This window comes from Myxocyprinus asiaticus, chromosome 19, assembly GCF_019703515.2.
Source record: "Myxocyprinus asiaticus isolate MX2 ecotype Aquarium Trade chromosome 19, UBuf_Myxa_2, whole genome shotgun sequence".
Classification (NCBI taxonomy): domain Eukaryota; kingdom Metazoa; phylum Chordata; class Actinopteri; order Cypriniformes; family Catostomidae; genus Myxocyprinus; species Myxocyprinus asiaticus.
The window spans coordinates 7,387,092-7,406,564 of NC_059362.1; the positions used below are offsets into that span (position 1 = coordinate 7,387,092).

Below are 19,473 nucleotides of genomic sequence, written 5' to 3' on the forward strand. Positions count from 1 at the left end.
CTCAAGGTCAGTAACGTACTCTAAATCATTTAGATTACTTCTTAAGCACTGGTAGATTTTTTCACTTGTTTTGACTATAAAAACTGCCAGTACAGTAAGACAAAACACACACGTTAAAAATACATTCTCTGAAAAACCTAAATATCTTATGCAGTGTTGCTTCTAAAACAAGATAAATCAAATTGATCTTGTTTTAAGTATCTTTAGATATTCTTACAGAAAAACAATACAAAAATTCTCATCAAGAATAAGATTTTCACCCTAATATCAAAGGTCTTACTAGAGAAAAAAATTATGATCTAACATGGATTTTCTTGATGGAAAAAATATGATCGTGCCTAGTAAAAGGTGCATGTAAAGTGGCTAGAAATAGCATTGTAGCTTAGCATAAAGCAAATGTTCACATGACAATTAACACAAGAGTTATTTCTATTTCTGCTAATCTACTTCTCTGTCTGCTCTTATGAATGTAACACGTTTTTAGAAAGTGTTTCACCGCTGTTCAAATGCTCCAAGGATCGCATCATTTATATGGATAAATGTTTTCCATCTGAAAGGACTAAATATAGAATGAAACAAATGACAATAAAATGCAAAGTAATCTCTTCAGTAATCAAAATACTTTTTCAAAGTAACTGTATTTTGATTACCAACTATTTAAATTGTAACTGTAGTGGAATACAGTTACTAATATTTTGGATTTTAAATACGTAATCCAGTTACATGTATTCCGCTATTCCTCAACCCTGATGGCAATATATGCAAAACACTGTATATCAAATACTGTATATGTTCATACGGTTTTCTCTGATATAAAAAGTCATATACCTGTACATGAATGCAATACATTTTCAAAATGCTACAAAAATGTAGTGTTCATATATTAAAATATATTTTTTCCAAATACTAGTGGATTTTGAATATATTCATATATGCTTAAATATACACTATAGGTCAAAAATTTTGAAACACATTCTTTATTATAATTTTTTTTTTCTTCACATTTTACAATAATAGTAAAGTCATCAAAACTATGGAATAACATAAATGGAACTATGGGAATTATGTTGTGACTAAATAAAATCCAAAATGAATCAAAACTATGTTATATTTTAGCAACTTCAGAGTAGTCACCCTTTGCCTAGAATTTGCAGACATGTACTCTTGACATTTTCTCAACCAACTTCTTGAGGTTTCACCCTGGGATGCTTTTTAAACAGTATTGAAGGAGTTCCCATCTATGTTGGGCACTTATTGGCTGCTTTTCTTTATTATTTGGTCCAAGTCATCAATTTAAAAGACTTTTTTATTTTTTTTTTTTATTTTAGTTTTATAATGAAATAAATTAATATGGTGGCACAGTTATATTTTTGTCTACTAAACTAATTTCAAACATTTAAGCATATGCCTTCAGATCAAAAGATTTTTAAGATCATGAGAAACATTTCAGTCAAGTGTTTCAAAACTTTTGACCGGTAGTGTATGAACTACATATATGTGTGTGTGTGTGTGTGTGTGTGTGTGTGTGTGTGTGTGTGTGTGGGCAGGTTTGGGTGGTTTACGAGGAAATTTTTTAGGCTACAAACTGGTAATTACAAGGGTATGATACTATAAATGTGGTTTATGAGGACATTTCTAGTGTCCCCATAATTCAAATCACTTAAAAACGTACTAAATGTTTTTTTTAATTTTTTTTTTTATTGTTTTTTTTTGTTTGTTTTTTTTGAAAATGTAAAAATGCAGAAAGTTGTTTGTGAGGGTTAGGTTTAGGGGATAGAATCTATAGTTCGTACAGTATAAAAATGATTATGTCTATGGAGAGTCCTCATAAGGAGAGTGAGAAGTCATGCAAGCATAGGTCAGTGAGAGTGTTACTCACTGTTCGATTGGATTGTGATTGATAGCAGCATATTATCTGTGAAATCCATCCTAAGATCAAAACATCTCCTTTTGTGTTCCACAGAAGAAAGAATATCATATGTATTTTGGAACGTGTCGAGCACGGTTGAACATGAGGGTGAGTAAATGATAGAATTCTTATTTTTGGCATTTTTTTATTTTATTTTTTTCTCTCCCCAATTTGGAATGCCCAATGCACTCTAAGTCCTCGTGGTGGCGTAGTGACTCACCTCAATCCAAGTGACGGAGAACAAATCTCAGTTGCCTCCGCATCTGAGACCGTCAACCCACGCATCTTATCATGTGGCTTGTTGAGCGCGTTACCGCAGAGACATAGCGCATGTGGAGGCTTCACACAATCCACCGCGGCACAACTCACCACGCGCCCCACCGAGAGTGAACCACATTATAGCGACCACGAGGAGGTTACCCCATGTGACTCAACCCTCCCTAGCCGGGCCAGTTTGGTTGCTAAGGAGACCTGGCTGGAGTCACTCAGCATGCCCTGGGATTCGAACTCACAAACTCCAGGGGTGGTAGTCAGTGTCTTGACTTCAAACCCTGGATCTGAAAGGGTTAACTCACACCCATCAGGCTTGGCTTTTTGGCCCACGCATGTATGCCTCCAGCCTTTAGGCAACCATAGCTCCATATTGTATTTAATTAGCCCCATCAAATATAATCTAATTTGGCTGAAACTTATGACAGTTAAGTGGCAATCTTATGTGTTGAGCAAAGCTTTCACGCTCTAGAAATATTTAATTTAAGCCTCAAGCTCCCTCCTGTCCTGCATTTCTGTGGATAAAATTGAGGGCTTCTTCACTTATGTCTATGAAGCAATATTAAAGCTAAAGTTGTTTGGTAAAAATAAAAAAGCCTTCAAGATTAAAAGCTTTGAAAAGAAGCATTCAAACTAATAACTGCTAAAAATAAAAGAACAAGGCTCAAGTCTGGGTCTTGCCGACTACAATATGGTAGTGTGTGTGTGTGTTGTCGCTATTTGTCATATTCTGACTAGCGAGTGAAGCATTTCCTTGTCCAGCCTCTCTGCTGAGTGGAGGGTGGGCTGCAGTGCAAGATAACATGTGGCCCCTCCAGGCCCTCACGCTAAACTGTGTCTTTAACCCTCTGAATGAAGAATTTTCTTCATTAATCCTCACACTATGTCTCTTAGCACTTGAATTTTAATGGGCTTCCTTAACCTTTAATTCTTAATGCGATAATATTTCCCCAAAACACGTTGGGTGAGGATTTCTGGAGGTTTCTTCTCTTAGAGAATTGGTTTCAGCTGCTAGAGCGCTCAGGGCTGTGATGTTTCACTTAGAGACTGAGAGAGAAGGGGGGGTGGGGGGGGGTTTGCTGTGTCTTGCAATAATAAAATCAAGCGAGGGGTGTTAATCCCTCTTGAAGACCCGAGTCAAAAGAAGAAGACCTTTGAGAGGAGAAATCCAGTCAGAACTGGTGAGCAATGTGTGTGTGTTTGTGTCTGACTGTATGTGTAATTGTGTGCTAATAGCATTTAAAAGAATAGTTCACCCTAAAAATGGAAATTCTGTTATCATTTACTTGCCCCCATTTTGTTCCAAACTTGAGTGACTTTCTTTTTTATGTGGAGTACTAAAGGAGGTATTTTGAAGAATGTTTATGCTGCTCTTTCCATACATCTAAAGCAAATAGTGACCAAATAGTGACATTTTCTTGCAAAATTGTTTGCACTTTTTCATGTAACGACAGTTCATAGTTCCAAAAGGACCAAAAAACACCAAAAAGTACCATAAAAGTAGTCCATGAATTGTCCGATACACTACGTCTTCTGCAGTCATGATGAGTAACAGACAGTTAGGTAGGTTACTCAAAAGGTAATCGTCAACAAATTACTAATTATTTTTCTAAAAATTGTAATCTGATTACTGATTTCTGATTACATCATGAAAAATGTAATTGCATTACTAATTACTTTCTAAAAACCAGGGACTAAAAAAGGTTCAAGGAACATAACCGAAAACCAGAACAAAGTGATTTTCAATCGTTCCGGAGTGAAAACGTTATTTTTAAATGCTGGTAACCGGTTATAATCGGTTAATTTCGTTCCAATAACTTTTTCATGAAACTAAAGGCCAAAGGGTTTATCACAGTAAATGTTTGGAACTAAACCACTTCATGTTGCCCGAAAAAATGAAACGTGCTTTGATCCTGAAGGAAACTGCTGCATCACACATTTCCTTGCCTAACTGCCCGTTGTGAATGTCTCATTCTGTGAATGAAGACCTTTTAAACAACTATGTATAAATACCACATATACATGCACAGCTAATCCAGATACAAGGAAAACATTATTAGAGGTAAAAAGTATATTTCTCTGTTGTTTCCAAGTCTTCACTGAATTATTGTCAGAAATGGTACAGTAATAATGAATTGATGCTGCTGGGTTTTGGCTTAGAAGCAGGTCTGTAATAAAAATTATACTTAACTGTTAATTAACTGTATGCTTGTTATGATTTCTATGCTGATAAATCGACCACACCGGAAATAATTTAATTGCTTTCTTTTCCACTTATTTTGGTTTGGCAGATGACTTATTTTGGGCGGTTTTTCCAGACCATGTTGCTTGTTTCTCTTGTGACATCTGGCAACACTGCAATTTGTATTTCACCCACCCCTTAGTGCAGAGTACTGTCATTATAAAAATAACTTTATTAACTGTTCTTTTATTTTGTTCTAACCAGTAACCATTTGGAAAGGAGGCTGCAGAGCTTTTGAACCGGAACGAACAAAAATGTAAAACATTTTGTTTTTAGTCCCTGCTAAAAAACACTTCACATAAAAGTTTTTGTTTGTCTGTTAAACAAAATTGAAATAATGTCTATATTTTATCCTTTTTTACTGTCACACACAAGTCATAGACTCAGCACAGCCATTCGGCTGTCACAGAAATGCATAGAGACATACAAATGAACATAATTCATGTTTTACATGTATTCTACATAATATTATTTTTGAAATATGTGTAACCTAAGTAATGCACTTAAAAGTAATTAAAGTCAGCAACTGTAATCTGATTACAAGAATTTAAAATGTAATGCCTTACAATACTTGTTATTCTAAAAAGAATTCGATTACAGTAATTCATTATTTTGTAATTAAATTACACCCAACATTGGGAACAGACCAAAATGTAGGTCATTATTCAGTGTGCCCCACCACATCTGGTTATACACAAGAGATTTGTGTTTTTTAATCTGAATGCAAATGAGAATGAGATTCGAGAGCTACTACACAGGGGAAGATTATCAGGTACAACTAATAAAGCTATGGCTTCAGGAGACTTCAAATATAGCGCATGAGTTTTGTTTTGTTTTTGGTTTTTTTTTATTTTTATTTTTTTTTATCATATTTGTTTTTCATTTTTGGGGCTTAATGGACTACTTGCACAACTGCTTCCGTTTTCTAAGTAGTGCGGCTCAGGTGTTTCCGGTTACAGCATTCAGCGTGCCTGCGTGCAGAGATTTATTCATGGGAAAGCAGATTAATTCTTTTTTTAGCGCTGTCAGTTGATTAAATAAATAAATCATACACTGGTGGCCAAAAGTTTGGAATAATGTACTGATTTTGCTGTTTCAGAAGGAAACTGGTACTTCAGTTCATCAAAATGGCATTCAACTGATCACAAAGTATACTTAGAACATTACTGATGTAAAAAACAGCACCGTCACTATTTGAAAAAAGTCATTTTTGATCAAATCTAGACAGGCCCCATTTCCAGCAGCTATCACTCCAACACCTTATCCTTGAGTAATCAGGCTAAATTGCTAATTTGGTACTAGAAAATCACTTGTCATTATATCAAACACAGCTGAAAGCTATTTGGTTTGTTAAATGAAGCTTAACATTGTCTTTGTGTTTGTTTTTGAGTTGCCACAGTATGCAATAGACTGGCATGTCTTAAGGTCAATATTAGGTCAAAAATGGCAAAAAAAAAGGGGGGGCTGGGTAGCTCAGCAAGTATTGACACTGACTAACTCCCCTGGAGTCACGAGTTCAAATCCAGGGCATGCTGAGTGACTCCAGCCAGGTCTCCTAAGCCAGTGGTTCCCAACCTCTTTTGGGTACTGTACCCCCAAAACACTTTCACCTGCCTGAAGTACACCCTTATGCATGTGTGACTGATGTGTTTCCTAGATTAGGTGTAAATTTGACTAAATTATGTTTAGTAGCAATATTATTTGTCTGCCTGTCATTTACCTGTGAATAATGATAATGTATTATTATAATAATACTTGTACATTTATCAGTCTTCAAGAGTCCAGACCAGTTATACAAAACAAAGATAGAATTTTATACACATAGTAGCAGCCTACTCTCAATATGACCCATATGTATAGACTTGTGTACAACACATGAGGACTCACCAATCAATGAGAAACTTGACCCTGTCTCTCACTCATAAGCTTTGTCAGTCTTGGGGACAGTGTGGCAACAGCAGTTATCAGGCTTTTTTCCAAGTTGAGTCTGTTCCTGTGCTTGGTCTTGATTATCATCATAGATGAAAATGTCACTTCACATAAATATGTAGATCCAAATGGCAGCAGTTCATTCAGTGCATGTTTCCCCAAATCAGGATATTCCTTCTCCACATCACACCAGAACTGTGACAGTGTTGTCTCTGAGTACCTCATCTTCAAGTCACGGTCTGAGGACACATCCAGCAGATTTTCCTGCAGTCTGGTAGGAATGTTGTTGTTTGTACTTTCAGTCATGAAAGGATTACGCACCCAGTCAAGTTTGGCAGACTTGTTTTCAACGTCAGGGAAGTAGGAGTTGAACGCACTGTTGAGTTTGGATAAATGTGTGCTTACTAGTTGCACCATAGGAGCTCTGTCAACATCACCTGTAGAAAGGTAGGTGTCAAGCTGCTGGAAACAACTTATGTCCCCATCTTCACATTTCCTCTCCCAGAGATTGATCTTCTTCATGAATCCACACACTTTGTCATACATGTTTAGAATGTGTGTCTTTACCTTGCAGAGTTAGATTCAAGTTGTTCAGTTTGCTGAACACATTTGACATGGTGTTTGTGTTCAGAGAAGGAATTGGAATAAATGAGGATGTCATAAATATAAACCAGGATGAAACAATGAAGAAAATCCTGCAGCACTTCATGTATGCCTGGAAAACACAAAGCGAGTTGACCAGGCCATTTGACATGACGCGTTATTCATAGTGGCCGGTTGAGGTGATGAAGGCAGTTTTCCACTCATCCCCTTCTGGGCTACCCAGTCTGTTTCCTCAAACACAGCCACAAGGTGGTGTGAGTGCTCTGACAGAAAAGCACTTACTTCTTCGCACAGCTCAAAAAGCCTGTGTAGTGTAGTGTTTTCCCTCTTGATAGCCAACGTACGTCGGTGTGAAGCAGTAGCTGCTGGTGCTCAGTCCCACTGTCATTACAGAGCCTTTCAAACAGTCTGTGATTCAGAGGCCTTAACTCGATAAAGTTAATCACATGCACTGTGTCATTCAAAACATCATGTAACTCAGGACTCATTCTCTTGCTGGCCAGTGCCTCCCTGTGAATGATACAGTGATCCCACTCAATGTCAGGGTTGACCTTCTTTATTTGGGCAAGTAATCCTTTTACCCTCCCAGTCACTGATGCCGCACCATCCGTACACATGTGAGTACAGGATTTCCAATACAGATTGTGCTCTGAGAAAAAGCTGTCAATAACATGAAACACGTCCTCACCCGTAGTGCTCCCCGTTAGCTTCTTGCAGAACAGAATGTGCTCATTAATTTCCGAAATGTCTCTGTATCGCACAAACGCAATCAACTGGGCTTCCCCACTGACATCGGTCGATTCATCCAACTGCAGAGCAAATGAACCGGAATGTTTAAACTTTTCCACCACTTGATCAACAATATCAACACCCATGTCATCGATCCTGCAGCACACCATGTTATTTGACAATGGTACAGTCTGCAGTGCATCAGCTGCTTTCTTATCAATTATTGTTACTGCTAAAATAACAGCAGCAGGCAAAATTAGCTCCTCAGCTATAGTAAACGGCTTTTTGGACTTAGCCACAAGTAGCGACACAGCATATGAGGCTTCCAATGCTTTGGTTGATACTGCAGCTGTTTTCTTTAATTTCTCTTGACTTCCCTTAAATTTCGACAGCTTTCTATGGAAAAACTCGTCTGTCTTACCCACACAGGAAAGATGCTTGGTAGTGAGGTGCCATTGTAAATGGACTCTGGCACGGAGCCGCAGAGGAGCGAGCGAGGGTCAACTGGCGGGAAGTGGCCAGGGTGAATAAAAAATACACACCAAAACTAAAGTAAAAAATTGTCCTATAAATACAAAATAAACTAGAGATTTCACACCAGTGACCTCAGTAAATGTTTTCCTGCCTATTGAGATTAAAATAACTTGAACATATGAATTGTTTAGAAATATTTATTTTTTTTTTTTTGCAAATTTTTGAAAATCTTCCCACATACCCCCTGGGGACTGCCCCCCGGTTGGGAAACACTGTCCTAAGCTAGGGAGGGTAGAGTCACATGGGGTAACCTCCTCATGGCCGCTATAATGTGTGGTTCTTGCTCTTGATGGGGTGAGTTGTGCGTGGATGCCACGGAGAATAGCGTGGGCCTCCACACGCGCTACGTGTCCGTGGTAACATGCTCAACAAGCCACATGTTAAGATGTGCGGATTGACGGTCTCAGACACGGAGGCAACTGAGATTCGTCCTCCACCACCCGGACTGAGGAGAGTCACTACGCCACCACAAGGACTTAGAGCGTATTGGGTATTGGGCATTCCAAATTGGGCAAAAAAGAAACAGATTTCTCTAGAAACTTGTCAGTCAATCATTGTTTTGAGGAATGAAGGCTATACAATGCTTGAAATTGCCAAAAAAAAAAAAAAAACAGAAGATTTCATACAAAGGTGTACACTACAGTCTTCAGAGACAAAGGACAACTGGCTCTAACAAGGACAGAAAGAGATGTGGAAGGCCCAGATACAACTAAACAAGAGGATAAGTACATCAGAGTCTCTAGTTTGAGAAATAGACACCTCACATGTTCTCAGCTGACAGCTTCATTGAATTCTACCCACTCAACACCAGTTTCATGTACAACAGTAAAGAGAAGACTCAGGGGTGCAGGACTTATGAGAAGAATTGCAAAGGAAAGCCACTTTTGAAACAGAAAAATAAAAAGAAAAGGTTAGAGTGGGCAAAGAAACACAGACATTGGACAACAGATAATTGGACAACAGTGTTATGGATCTTAACCCCATTAAGCTTTTGTGGGATCAGCTAGACTGTAAGGTGTGTAAGAAGTGCCCAACAAGCCACATCTATGGCAAGTGCTACAGGAAGCGTGGGGTGAAATGTCACCTGAGTATCTGGACAAACTGACAGCTTGAATGCCAAGGATCTGCAAAGCTGTCATTGCTGCATGTGGAGGACTCTTAGATGAGAACTCTTTGAAGTAGTTCATTTTTTTTTTCAAATTGTAATAGTAATTTTTCACATTATTAATGTCCTGGCTATACATTGTGATCAGTTGAATGCAACTTTGGTGAATAAAAGTACCAATTTCTTTCCATAAGAGCAAAATCTGTACATTATTCCAAACTTTTGGCCGCCAGTGTATATTTGGCACTAATGTGACGTCTCAGTTTTATAATTTGCTGAAATTTGCCTCTAAATATATTTTTTCCTTTCCAAATGTAGCTAAACTCAGCTCCTGAATAATAAATCAAACATGTATAACCTGCAGCAGTCTGGCCATTTCATTAACACGCAATTCATTAATTGATGATATTTCATACCAGTTGAGACTAAATGATAAATTCCACCATACAACGATTGCAAATAACTTTACTTTGGATAAATGTCCCAGATAAATTTATTATAAATACATTAGCTGTTATCTTACTCTGACCATGCTTTAAAAATCACTCAGAACAGAATGAAACAGTTTTATTATGTATTATCAAATTAAATAAATAAAGAACTGCGCTAAAATATATTTAACCACACTACATATATTTAATCTATTTCAAATATTATAACTCATTATCTTTAGCAGCTTTTACTTATGCATTTGCATTTCAACATTTATCGATATACAGTACTTACCAGTGAAACAGTGACACAAAATAAAGATTAAAACATAAATTTAGTAAAAACAGGGTGATGCATGCATTCATCGCATCAGTGTTTGTTTGTGTTTTGTAATTGAGAATAAACTCCAGCTATTGAGTACACCACAACTCAAGCCTTCCACATTCTTTGTCCGAGACTGACAGAAGACTTGACCCTTAAAAATGGACCCAGCGGAGTTCAACCGGGTCCGGACTGCCATCACTACTCTCACCCAAGCTATTAAAGATGCTTAGGGGGTAACCGCAGCTCTGGATCAACCATCTCCATCTTCATCATCCTCTCATCTTCATTGTCCCCTGATCCATCCACCTCCGCTCCAACCTCAAATCCTGCATCCACGTCCCGGGACCAACGCATCCCAACTCACATCTCTTCAGTCCAGTAGCCAGACCATCTCCACATTCGGGTGTTCCTGATGAGTGCCAGTGTTTCCTCCAGTGCAAGCTTGCTTTTGCCATGCAGCCATCTCAGTTCCCCTATGAATGAGTCAAAGTTGCATATCACTTCTCATCTAACCGGCAGAGCACTCATGTGGGGCACGGCTCCCTGTAACCAGGACGGGAAGGTGCTTAATTCCACGGATGCCTTCATGGAATACTTCCAACAAGTCTTCGGCACTACTACTGAGGGTGAACACGTCTGTGAGAAGCTGTCCTGCCTCTGACAAGGTGACCAATCCGTGGCCATCTACGCAATTCAGTTCTGGATTCTGGCAGCCGTGTCTGGGTGGAATGAGCCAGCGTTCCTCACTACTTTCCGCCTGGGGCTTTGACCAGAGATCCAACTCCACCTCATGGGGAAGGACGACACCTTTGGGCTAGAGAAGACAATACAACTCACCATTCATATTGACGAATGTTTCCAGCTCTGCAGAGCAAGTCAAAAAACATCCTCCTCCCCATGTACGACTACTCATCTTCATTTACCTCCCAAAAGGAAGGGGCTACAAATTTCCTCCTCCTGTGGTGGTTCCTTCTCCTCAGCCCCAGGAGGAGCCTATGCAAGTCGGATCGTCCAAGTTATCCCAGGTGGAACGAAACCAATGGATCGTGGGACAGCTCTGCCTGTACTGTGGGTCGGCTGACCACAAGTTACCATCCTGCTCTGTCTGTCCTCCTCGCCTGAGGGTAAGTTCTGTTTAGTGCCCCACAGTTTTTAAAAGAACCGTTGTTCATCCAGTCACATTCACCAGCCCAATCACCTCATGCATCATATCTGCTCTTGTTGATTCAGGCTCTGCCGGCAACTTCATCTCTCAATCCTTTAGCTCCAAACTACAAGTTCTTCTAAAACCCTGTCCTGCACCAATGCCCATCTGTTCAGTGGATGTCAAGCCATGAGCGACGGGGTGATCACCCATCAGACGGACCACATTACCCTCCAGGTAGGGTCTCCTCACACCGAAACCATCTCCTTCCTCATCCTCTAAAGCTCCACTACCGATGTCACCTTGGGGTTACCATCTTTCCATAATCCAGTCATCACTTGGGCAACGGGAGAGATACCAACGCTGTCTGTCCCTTCCGTGTCAAGCCACTACCATAGAATGTCCTGCTCTCAACACCATGATTGACAACCCCACAGAATACCACTCCTACCTGGATGTGTTTAGTCCCATCAAAGCCTCCCAGTTACCTCCTCACCAGGCATGAGACTGTACCATCAACCTCCTCCCAGGTACTCTTCCCCGTGGGCATGTCTATCCACTGTCACTTCCTGAGCAGAAGGTGATGGAGGAATACACCATAGAGGCCCTCTCTCAGGGGTATATTCATCCATCATCCATATTGACTACAGGTCCCTCAACATCACTGTAAAATTCAAATATCCACTTCCCCTGGTACCTGCTACACTGGAGCTCTTTCGAGGAGCCACCATCTATTCCAAGCTTGAACTTCACAGTGCCTACAATCTCATCCAGATCCGAGAGGGGGATGAGTGGAAAACTGCCTTCATCACCTCAACTGACCACTATGAATACCGCGTCATGTCAAATGGCCTGGTCAACTCGCTTTGTGTTTTCCAGGCATACATGAAGTGCTGCAGGATTTTCTTCATTGTTTCATCCTGGTTTATATTTATGACATCCTCATTTATTCCAATTCCCTCTCTGAACACAAACACCATGTCAAACTAGTCCTGCAGCACCTCCGAGAACATCACCTCTATTTAAAGGCTGAGAAATGCCTATTCCATCAAATTTCCATCCCCTTCCTTGGGTACATCATCAGTCTGCAGGGTGTTGAAATGTATGCTGTGAAGGTTGAAGCTGTCCAGTCCTGGTCACAACTCATGACCATCAAAGAGCTCCAGCGCTTCCTCAGATTTGCCAACTTCTATCACTACTTCATCCAGGATTTTAGTAAAGTTGCTGCTCCCCTCACATCACTCCTAACAAACAAATCCAAATCACTCCTGGACACCCGTTGCAACTACCGCATTCTGCTGGCTCCAACATGCCTTTACCACTGCTCCCATCCTAAAACATCCAGATCCCTCGAAGCCCTTCATCATCGAGGTGAATGCATCAACCACCGGGGTGGGAGGAGTATTCGCATAACGCCATGGCAATCCCCCGAAAATCCATTCATGCATGTTCTCCAAGAAGCTCACCACCATGCAGCAATCTTATGACATCAGTAACTGAGCGTTTAGCAATCAAGATGGCATTGGAGAAATGGAGACATTGGTTGGAGGGGTCCAGGGTCCCCTTCCAGGTGATCATCAACCATCAAAACCTGCAGTACCTCCACTCAGCAAAACGCCTCAACCCGTTGGGCGCTATTCTTCACTAGATTCCAGTTCATTGTTACTTACAAAAACTCCTTTTGCCATGCCTCCACTGGACTAACTTCATTTCAGTGTGTCCTCTGGTTCCAGCCCCTGCTCTTCCCATGGTCCAGCAAACCATCTGAAGTCCCCGCCCTGGATCACTGGTTCAGGAAGAGTGAGAGAACATGGAATGACGCCCATGTCCATCTCCAGAGGGCCGTCAGACACACCCAACATCATGCCAATGACAGTCAGAGGCTCCCATCTACCACCCAGGAGATCTGGTCTGGCTATCCACCCAGGATTTCCATCTAAAACTCCCCTCCAAGAATTTGAGTCCCCGTTATATTGGTCCTTTTCCCATAGCACATCAAATTCCAAATTTTCAAATAGCATAGTCACCAACTCCCCCCTCATTACAAAATTGCGCCATTTCATGTCTCCCTTCTCAAACCCTTTGTCCCTTCTTCCCCAGAGACAAGAATACCCCTCCTCCACTGCTGCTTCTGGATGATGGTCCAGCATACATTGTGCGCAGTCTCCTGGGCTCGGTGCCACCAGGGTCGCCTACAGTACCTTGTGGACTGGGAGGGGTATGGTCCCGAGGAGCAGTCCTGGGTCCCTAGTGATGACATTCTGGATCCAGCTCTCCTCACGGAATTCCATCAGGCCCATCTAGACCATCCAAGTCCACAAGGTCGCCCGCGGCATCGGGGGGTGGTTATGTCACTCTCTCTCCGGTCCCTCACTCAGCTCTGCCTCTCTCGATTTTCTAGTCCAATTACCCCATCATCCACTCCTGTTCCTTATTCCCAGTAATCAGTAGTCTGTGTATTTAAGTTCCTTAATTCATTCAGTCCTTTGTCAAGTCTTGTTTGTAACTACACCCATGTTGGCAAACTGTTTTTGACCCTCTTCATTCTCTGTGTTCCAATGTTGTCTTTTTTTTTTTAATAATGTTGCATGTAAATTGAGTCCAATGTTTGTTTGTGTTTTGTAATTGAGAATAAACTCCAGCTATTGGGTTCACCACTACTCAAGCCTTCTCCCTTCCACCAAGCCTGACAGACTGAAGCACGTAGTTTAATTCAAAAAGCGCCACTGGTGCTGACACCCTTTGTCTCTTTCCACCTTTTATCATTTTCATTTCAAGCTGATCTTTGTTTAAATGTCTGCTACAGACCTCTGTGTGACTCCATTTCAACAGTGAAATGCACTTTGATTGGAGTATATACCAGCCATTCTCAGATCGGCTTGGGCTGAATTAAAGCTCTGAAAACAGTTCTTCCATTGAATTTTTAAGAAACTGTACATGGTAATGTTCAGAATATTTCTTCTGCTATCTCTGAAAATTTCCGTACTTTAAAATCCTCTTTTGAACACTCATTCTAAGTGGCATTTTGGGAATTAGGCAACTATGCCGCATGTAAACACATTTAACCGGAAACTAGTGGGCCGCACTATTTCAAAGCGGAAGTACGTCATGAGGCTCAGTGCAAGTAGTCATAGTAGAGCTGTTAGAATTAACGCATGCGATTAAAGTTTAACATGGTAATTTTTCTTAATGCATTGACCGTTTATATAGCATAAACACTGGTGTGAACGCAGCTTCACGATTGCTGTAGCAAAGTGGATAGCCACAGTCACTAGCAGATTAATATTGTAGAGGATGAGAGTTTAAGGGATTTACTGCCCATTTCAATGAATATTCAGCATATGTGGGGACTAGTTCTTTCAATCTATCTCCCACTTAGATTTTGGGAAATGTTTAATTTTACTTGAATTGGTGCTATATTAGTGCATTTCTATATTTCTATTGTGGAAGACTTTGTTTGGAAAATGTTAATGAAGCATTATATTGTTACATATTGTTTTGTTTTCTTTCCTAAAATGGAAATTAATTGTGACAAGTAAAAAAAAGTGTCAAATATATAGTCAAATTTCAGCACTTTTAAAATCTGCGATTAATCACGATTAACAAAAAATGTTTTGATTAATCACGATTAAAACAAATTAATCAACTGACAGCACTACTTAATAGTCATGGTCACTGTGAACTCTCATGGTATGGAAAAAAGTTGAGTAAAGATTTTTGAAAATGTATCTTTTTGTGTTCCATAGATGAAAGACATAGTGGTATGAAATAACATGAGGGTGAGTAAATGATGACAGAATTATCCCTGTGTAACTCTTAAAAATAAAGATTCCGATTAGAACCAAATTAGATTTACAGCTTAAAGCCATAAGAGAACCTATGTAGTTCTTTAGAAAACCATCTATGTACTGGTGCTTTAAAGGAACATTTTGGGTTCAATTCAAATTAAGCTCAGTCGACAGCTTTTGTGCCATAAAACTGATACCACAAAAATTAATTTCAACTCGTCCTGTCCTTTTCTTCAAAAAAAGAAAAGCAACAATCGAGGTTACAGTGAGGCACTTACAATGGAAGCGGATGAGGCCAGTTTTTTGAGGGTTTAAAAGCAGAAATGTGAAGATTAAAAATGTTCTACTGTATTTTCTACTCGTGTATTATTTAAACTGTAAAGTTGTTTAAATCATTGTTTTTACAGTCATTTTAGGAATATATGGCGTTATGTCATCATGGCAACAAAGTTGTAAAATTGGATATAACTTTAAACAGAAAAGGTTAGTATGCGGCTTTATCGCGCTAAAACCATGTTATCATGCATACTGTTTACTTCTTCTGGCTATACTTTTGAAACAGTGAGTATTTTAACATTTACGGATTGGCAAGGGGGGGCCTGAGTAGCTCAGCGAGTATAGATGCTGACTACCACCCCTAGAGTCGTGAGTTCAAATCCAGGGTGTGCTGAGTGACTCCAGCCAGGTCTCCTAAGCAACCAAATTGGTCCGGTTGCTAGGGAGGGTAGAGTCACATGGGGTAACCTTCTTGTGGTCGCAATTAGTGGTTCTCACTCTCAATGGGGCACATGGTAAATTGTGCGTGGATCACGGAGAGTAGCATGAGCCTCCACATGCGGAGTCTCTGCGGTGTCATGCACGATGAGCCACGTGATAAGATGCGCGGATTGACGGTCTCAGTAGCAGCTGAGACTTGTCCTCCACCACCCAGATTGTGGTGAGTAACCACGCACCAAGAGGACCTACTAAGTAGTAGGAATTGGGCATTCCAAATTGGGAGAAAAGGGGATAAAAACTTTTTTTTAAAAAACATTTACGGATTGGCCATTGTTAAGTTCCTCACTGTGGCCCAGATTTTCACTTTTTTAAAATACATTTATTTTTGTGGTAATCAACATTATTACACAAATGCTGTCAACAACATTTAACTTGTATTGAACCTGGAATATTCCTTTAAAGAACCTAGAAATTAATACACTGATCTGAAGCCTAAACTGTAAAATGTAAGAACTTTTTTAATCTGTAAAGAACCATACAGCCAACTCAAGAATCAAATACAGCCAAAAAAGGCTTCTTTATAAGAAGACCTAATGTGCTGAATAGAACCGCTGAAGAAGCTTTATTTTTAGGAATGTAACCATTTCAAGCTTACCAGTAGGAATGTTTGAGTGTTGTGTGTGCTAGCCCTCTGTGTAAAACACCCACCTGTTGGGACGCCCTCCTGCTTGGGGCAGATTCCTCTTGCAGGCGTCAGTCGTTTCTCCTCCTCCTCTGCTGGCGTGACCTGGATCCCAACCTCCACCGGTCCAGACCTCCGGCACACTTCTGCACGTGGGGGTCTGGGGGACGGGGAGCCGCCACAGTCTGACGGTTTGTCGAAACATGCTCCAGGTCCGGGGCACAGTCTCCTCTTGTGCTCGATAAACACTAGGATATCTCCCAGGGGGAAGTTGGTTTGACATTGACCGCAGGTCAGCAGGTCGCTCTCTCCGGCTTCGAACACAGGGCTGGCTAAAGACACCTCTGATGGGCACTGTTCCGCCCCTACATCATGATCGACCGCAGCTGAGGCATGGAGAAAAACAGACAGGAACATCAACCAATGCATGGCTAGATTTATGCACTTTATGGGTAAAGGGAATTTTCACCCAAAAATGTAATTATATTATTATTTATTAATCTTCATGTTGTTCAAAACACATATGACTTACTTTTTTATCTGTAGAACACGAAAGATGTTAGGCTAAATGTTAGCCTTGGTCAACATTCGCTTTCATTGCATCTTTTTTCAATACAATGAAAGAAAATCGTGACTGAGGCAAACATTTTACCTCTCCTTTCATGTCATCCAACAGGATAACAGGACTATCTCTTTAATAATAATAAATAGCTATTATATTAATATTTGACCTGTAACAAATTCTTCCACAGGCTATTGCTTCAGATGACTGTACTGGCTGTAAATATTGTCTGTTTTTGTTTTCATTGGCTGTTTTTTGCTCTAATCCATTTATATATATATATACATATATATATATATATATATATATATGTATATATATATAATTGATAAACCTATCATAAGCCAACTTTTGAGTCTCAAAGTCTTTAGTTATAAGTCAAGTCTTAAATTTAAGTCTTTGGTCATTAATAATTATTGACAAATTATTAATAATCATGCAGAATTGATTAACTATATTAATTAATACACATTTCTGGAGTTAGTAACCAACAGGCACAGAACTATACTGTTTCCATTGCACTAATCTGATAACAAACCAAAAACAGAATCAGCCCTATACAGTAGAATATGAAAAATGTCCAGTTACTAGCTTAAAGGTGGAGTATGTCATTTTAGTCGTTGAATATCTCTTCATGGTCCGCTAGCTGTCCGATCTGTGTGCGCACTGGACAAAAATCCGGTGTTTGTACACAGCCCTGGCTCTGTAAATGGGAAAATAAACAAAGTGGATCGGACTGATCCACACAATACTATTGCGCAATTTGGGGGGCAGAGCTTCTGAAGGAGCACTGAAGGGAGGGGTGTGTTTGTTTGTCTGTTGAGTTCAAATATCAACAGTCTTTCTCATGAATCGCTTACTCCACCTTTAACCCCTATGATGCATAAATTATCAAATCATAAAGAAAAAAAAAATGGTTTATTTTCATTCCAAAATAAAAATTGAACCTTGCAGAATCTTATTTTTTTATGATGTATTTTGAGAGAGTTACATCTTTCCACTGCAGAAGAAAGAAGTAGTTAATACTCCAGAGGTACTTAGTGCATCACTACTTTAGTAGCATTTGTGACTACCACAGCATTGTTAATGTTTGGCAGGTGAAGGTGAATATTATTTAGATGGATCTAAAGAAGTTGGTTAGGTAATAAGCGTACATGTCGAGTTCCTAAATGATAAATTGTTGGTGTGTCTATGATTTGTGTTCCATCCATAGTTATTGTGAGGTACAAATCTGTTTTTCAGTGTTGCTATTCAACTGGTCCAGACATGATTAACTTGCTTCTTGGGATACTGCATGTACAGTCTGCACAAAGTACAACAACAAATGAGTTCTCTGAAATGACTTCATGGACTGAAATTTTCCACTCACATTTGCAGCTAATCTCGCAAATTGAGTGTGTACAAAATGAACAACAGGCACGAATCCCAATTTATATATGTATAAACTGAGAAAAAAGTCTCTAGACATCAGCTCAAGTCAAAAGCTGAAGACAAATCTCAAAATTAGCAAAGTCAAGTTCTGAATTCTCCAGAAACATGTCAACCACATAAACTAAAATTGTGACGTAAATATATGAGTAAATTCGGAGTAATTTGTGCGTAAAATGGACCTTCCCAAAAACTTTCCGCCAGATTCACAAACGTTTCGTACTCCCCAGATTTGTTAGTAAAACGTGTGTATGTTAGTGAATTCCAAACATTCATAAAGAGGGGGCATGTGCACTTTCATTCACAATTATCATAATCCACGCCTATGAAAATGCCATATAAGGCTTCAGACTCGCTTGTAAATCCTTTTAACATCTATGCAGAACAGTAATGAAATAGTTTTTATGAATGAAGTGCATTCACATTGTAAAAAGTTGATTTAGCAAGCGCAATAGCGTCTCAAAGAAAGTGAGTTACTGTCATAGCATGTTTTTGCTGACATACGACGCTCTTTTGTGAATCAAACCTTTCAAGAAGTCAATAAAAATGGTTTGACATGAGTGTAAATCATGTTCAGTTCACACCGGAAGGAGGATGTCCACCTCCATTAACCTCCTCTGGTTCATCTGTGAAACTTCTCGGGTAAATCATGATGGTAAAATTATAGAATGCCTGAAGAAGATCCTTGACCGAACACTGTAATATATTATCGATTTTCAAGCTATACGACAGTGTGCTGGCTTTTTCTGTTTTTCCCCGTTGTATTATGTACAACGATGTGTTTATTTATGGATTTAACAGCATTATCTTTGACCAGACGTTATCAACTGAACATGATTTACCAATTCCTATACTAATTTACAAAACTTAAATTATAGAGCTCATATCAAATAAAAACCCTGTCCTACCAGTCACGTTAGAGGGCATTATTTTTTCGAGAAAAATCAAGCACTTCTGCTGGGGAAAACGATAAGCAGAGTTGGGAAAAATGTAAGATTAAAACAGTAAAGAAATGTTTCTAAATAAGTATAGGGAATGGTTTAAAAAGAAAACAAAGCTTTTTTTTATAATTTCT

General features: G+C 39.6%; 1 protein-coding gene across 1 annotated transcript in view; it reads right to left on the reverse strand.

The window, feature by feature from the left end:
* Positions 1 to 19,473, reverse strand: part of LOC127410293 (B-cell lymphoma/leukemia 11B-like) — a 60,626-nt gene that overhangs the window by 31,905 nt on the left and 9,248 nt on the right. The window contains exon 2 of the mRNA XM_051645482.1: positions 16,435 to 16,794. Coding sequence (XP_051501442.1) covers positions 16,435 to 16,794 — 360 coding nt within the window. The remainder of the gene's footprint in view (positions 1 to 16,434; positions 16,795 to 19,473) is intronic.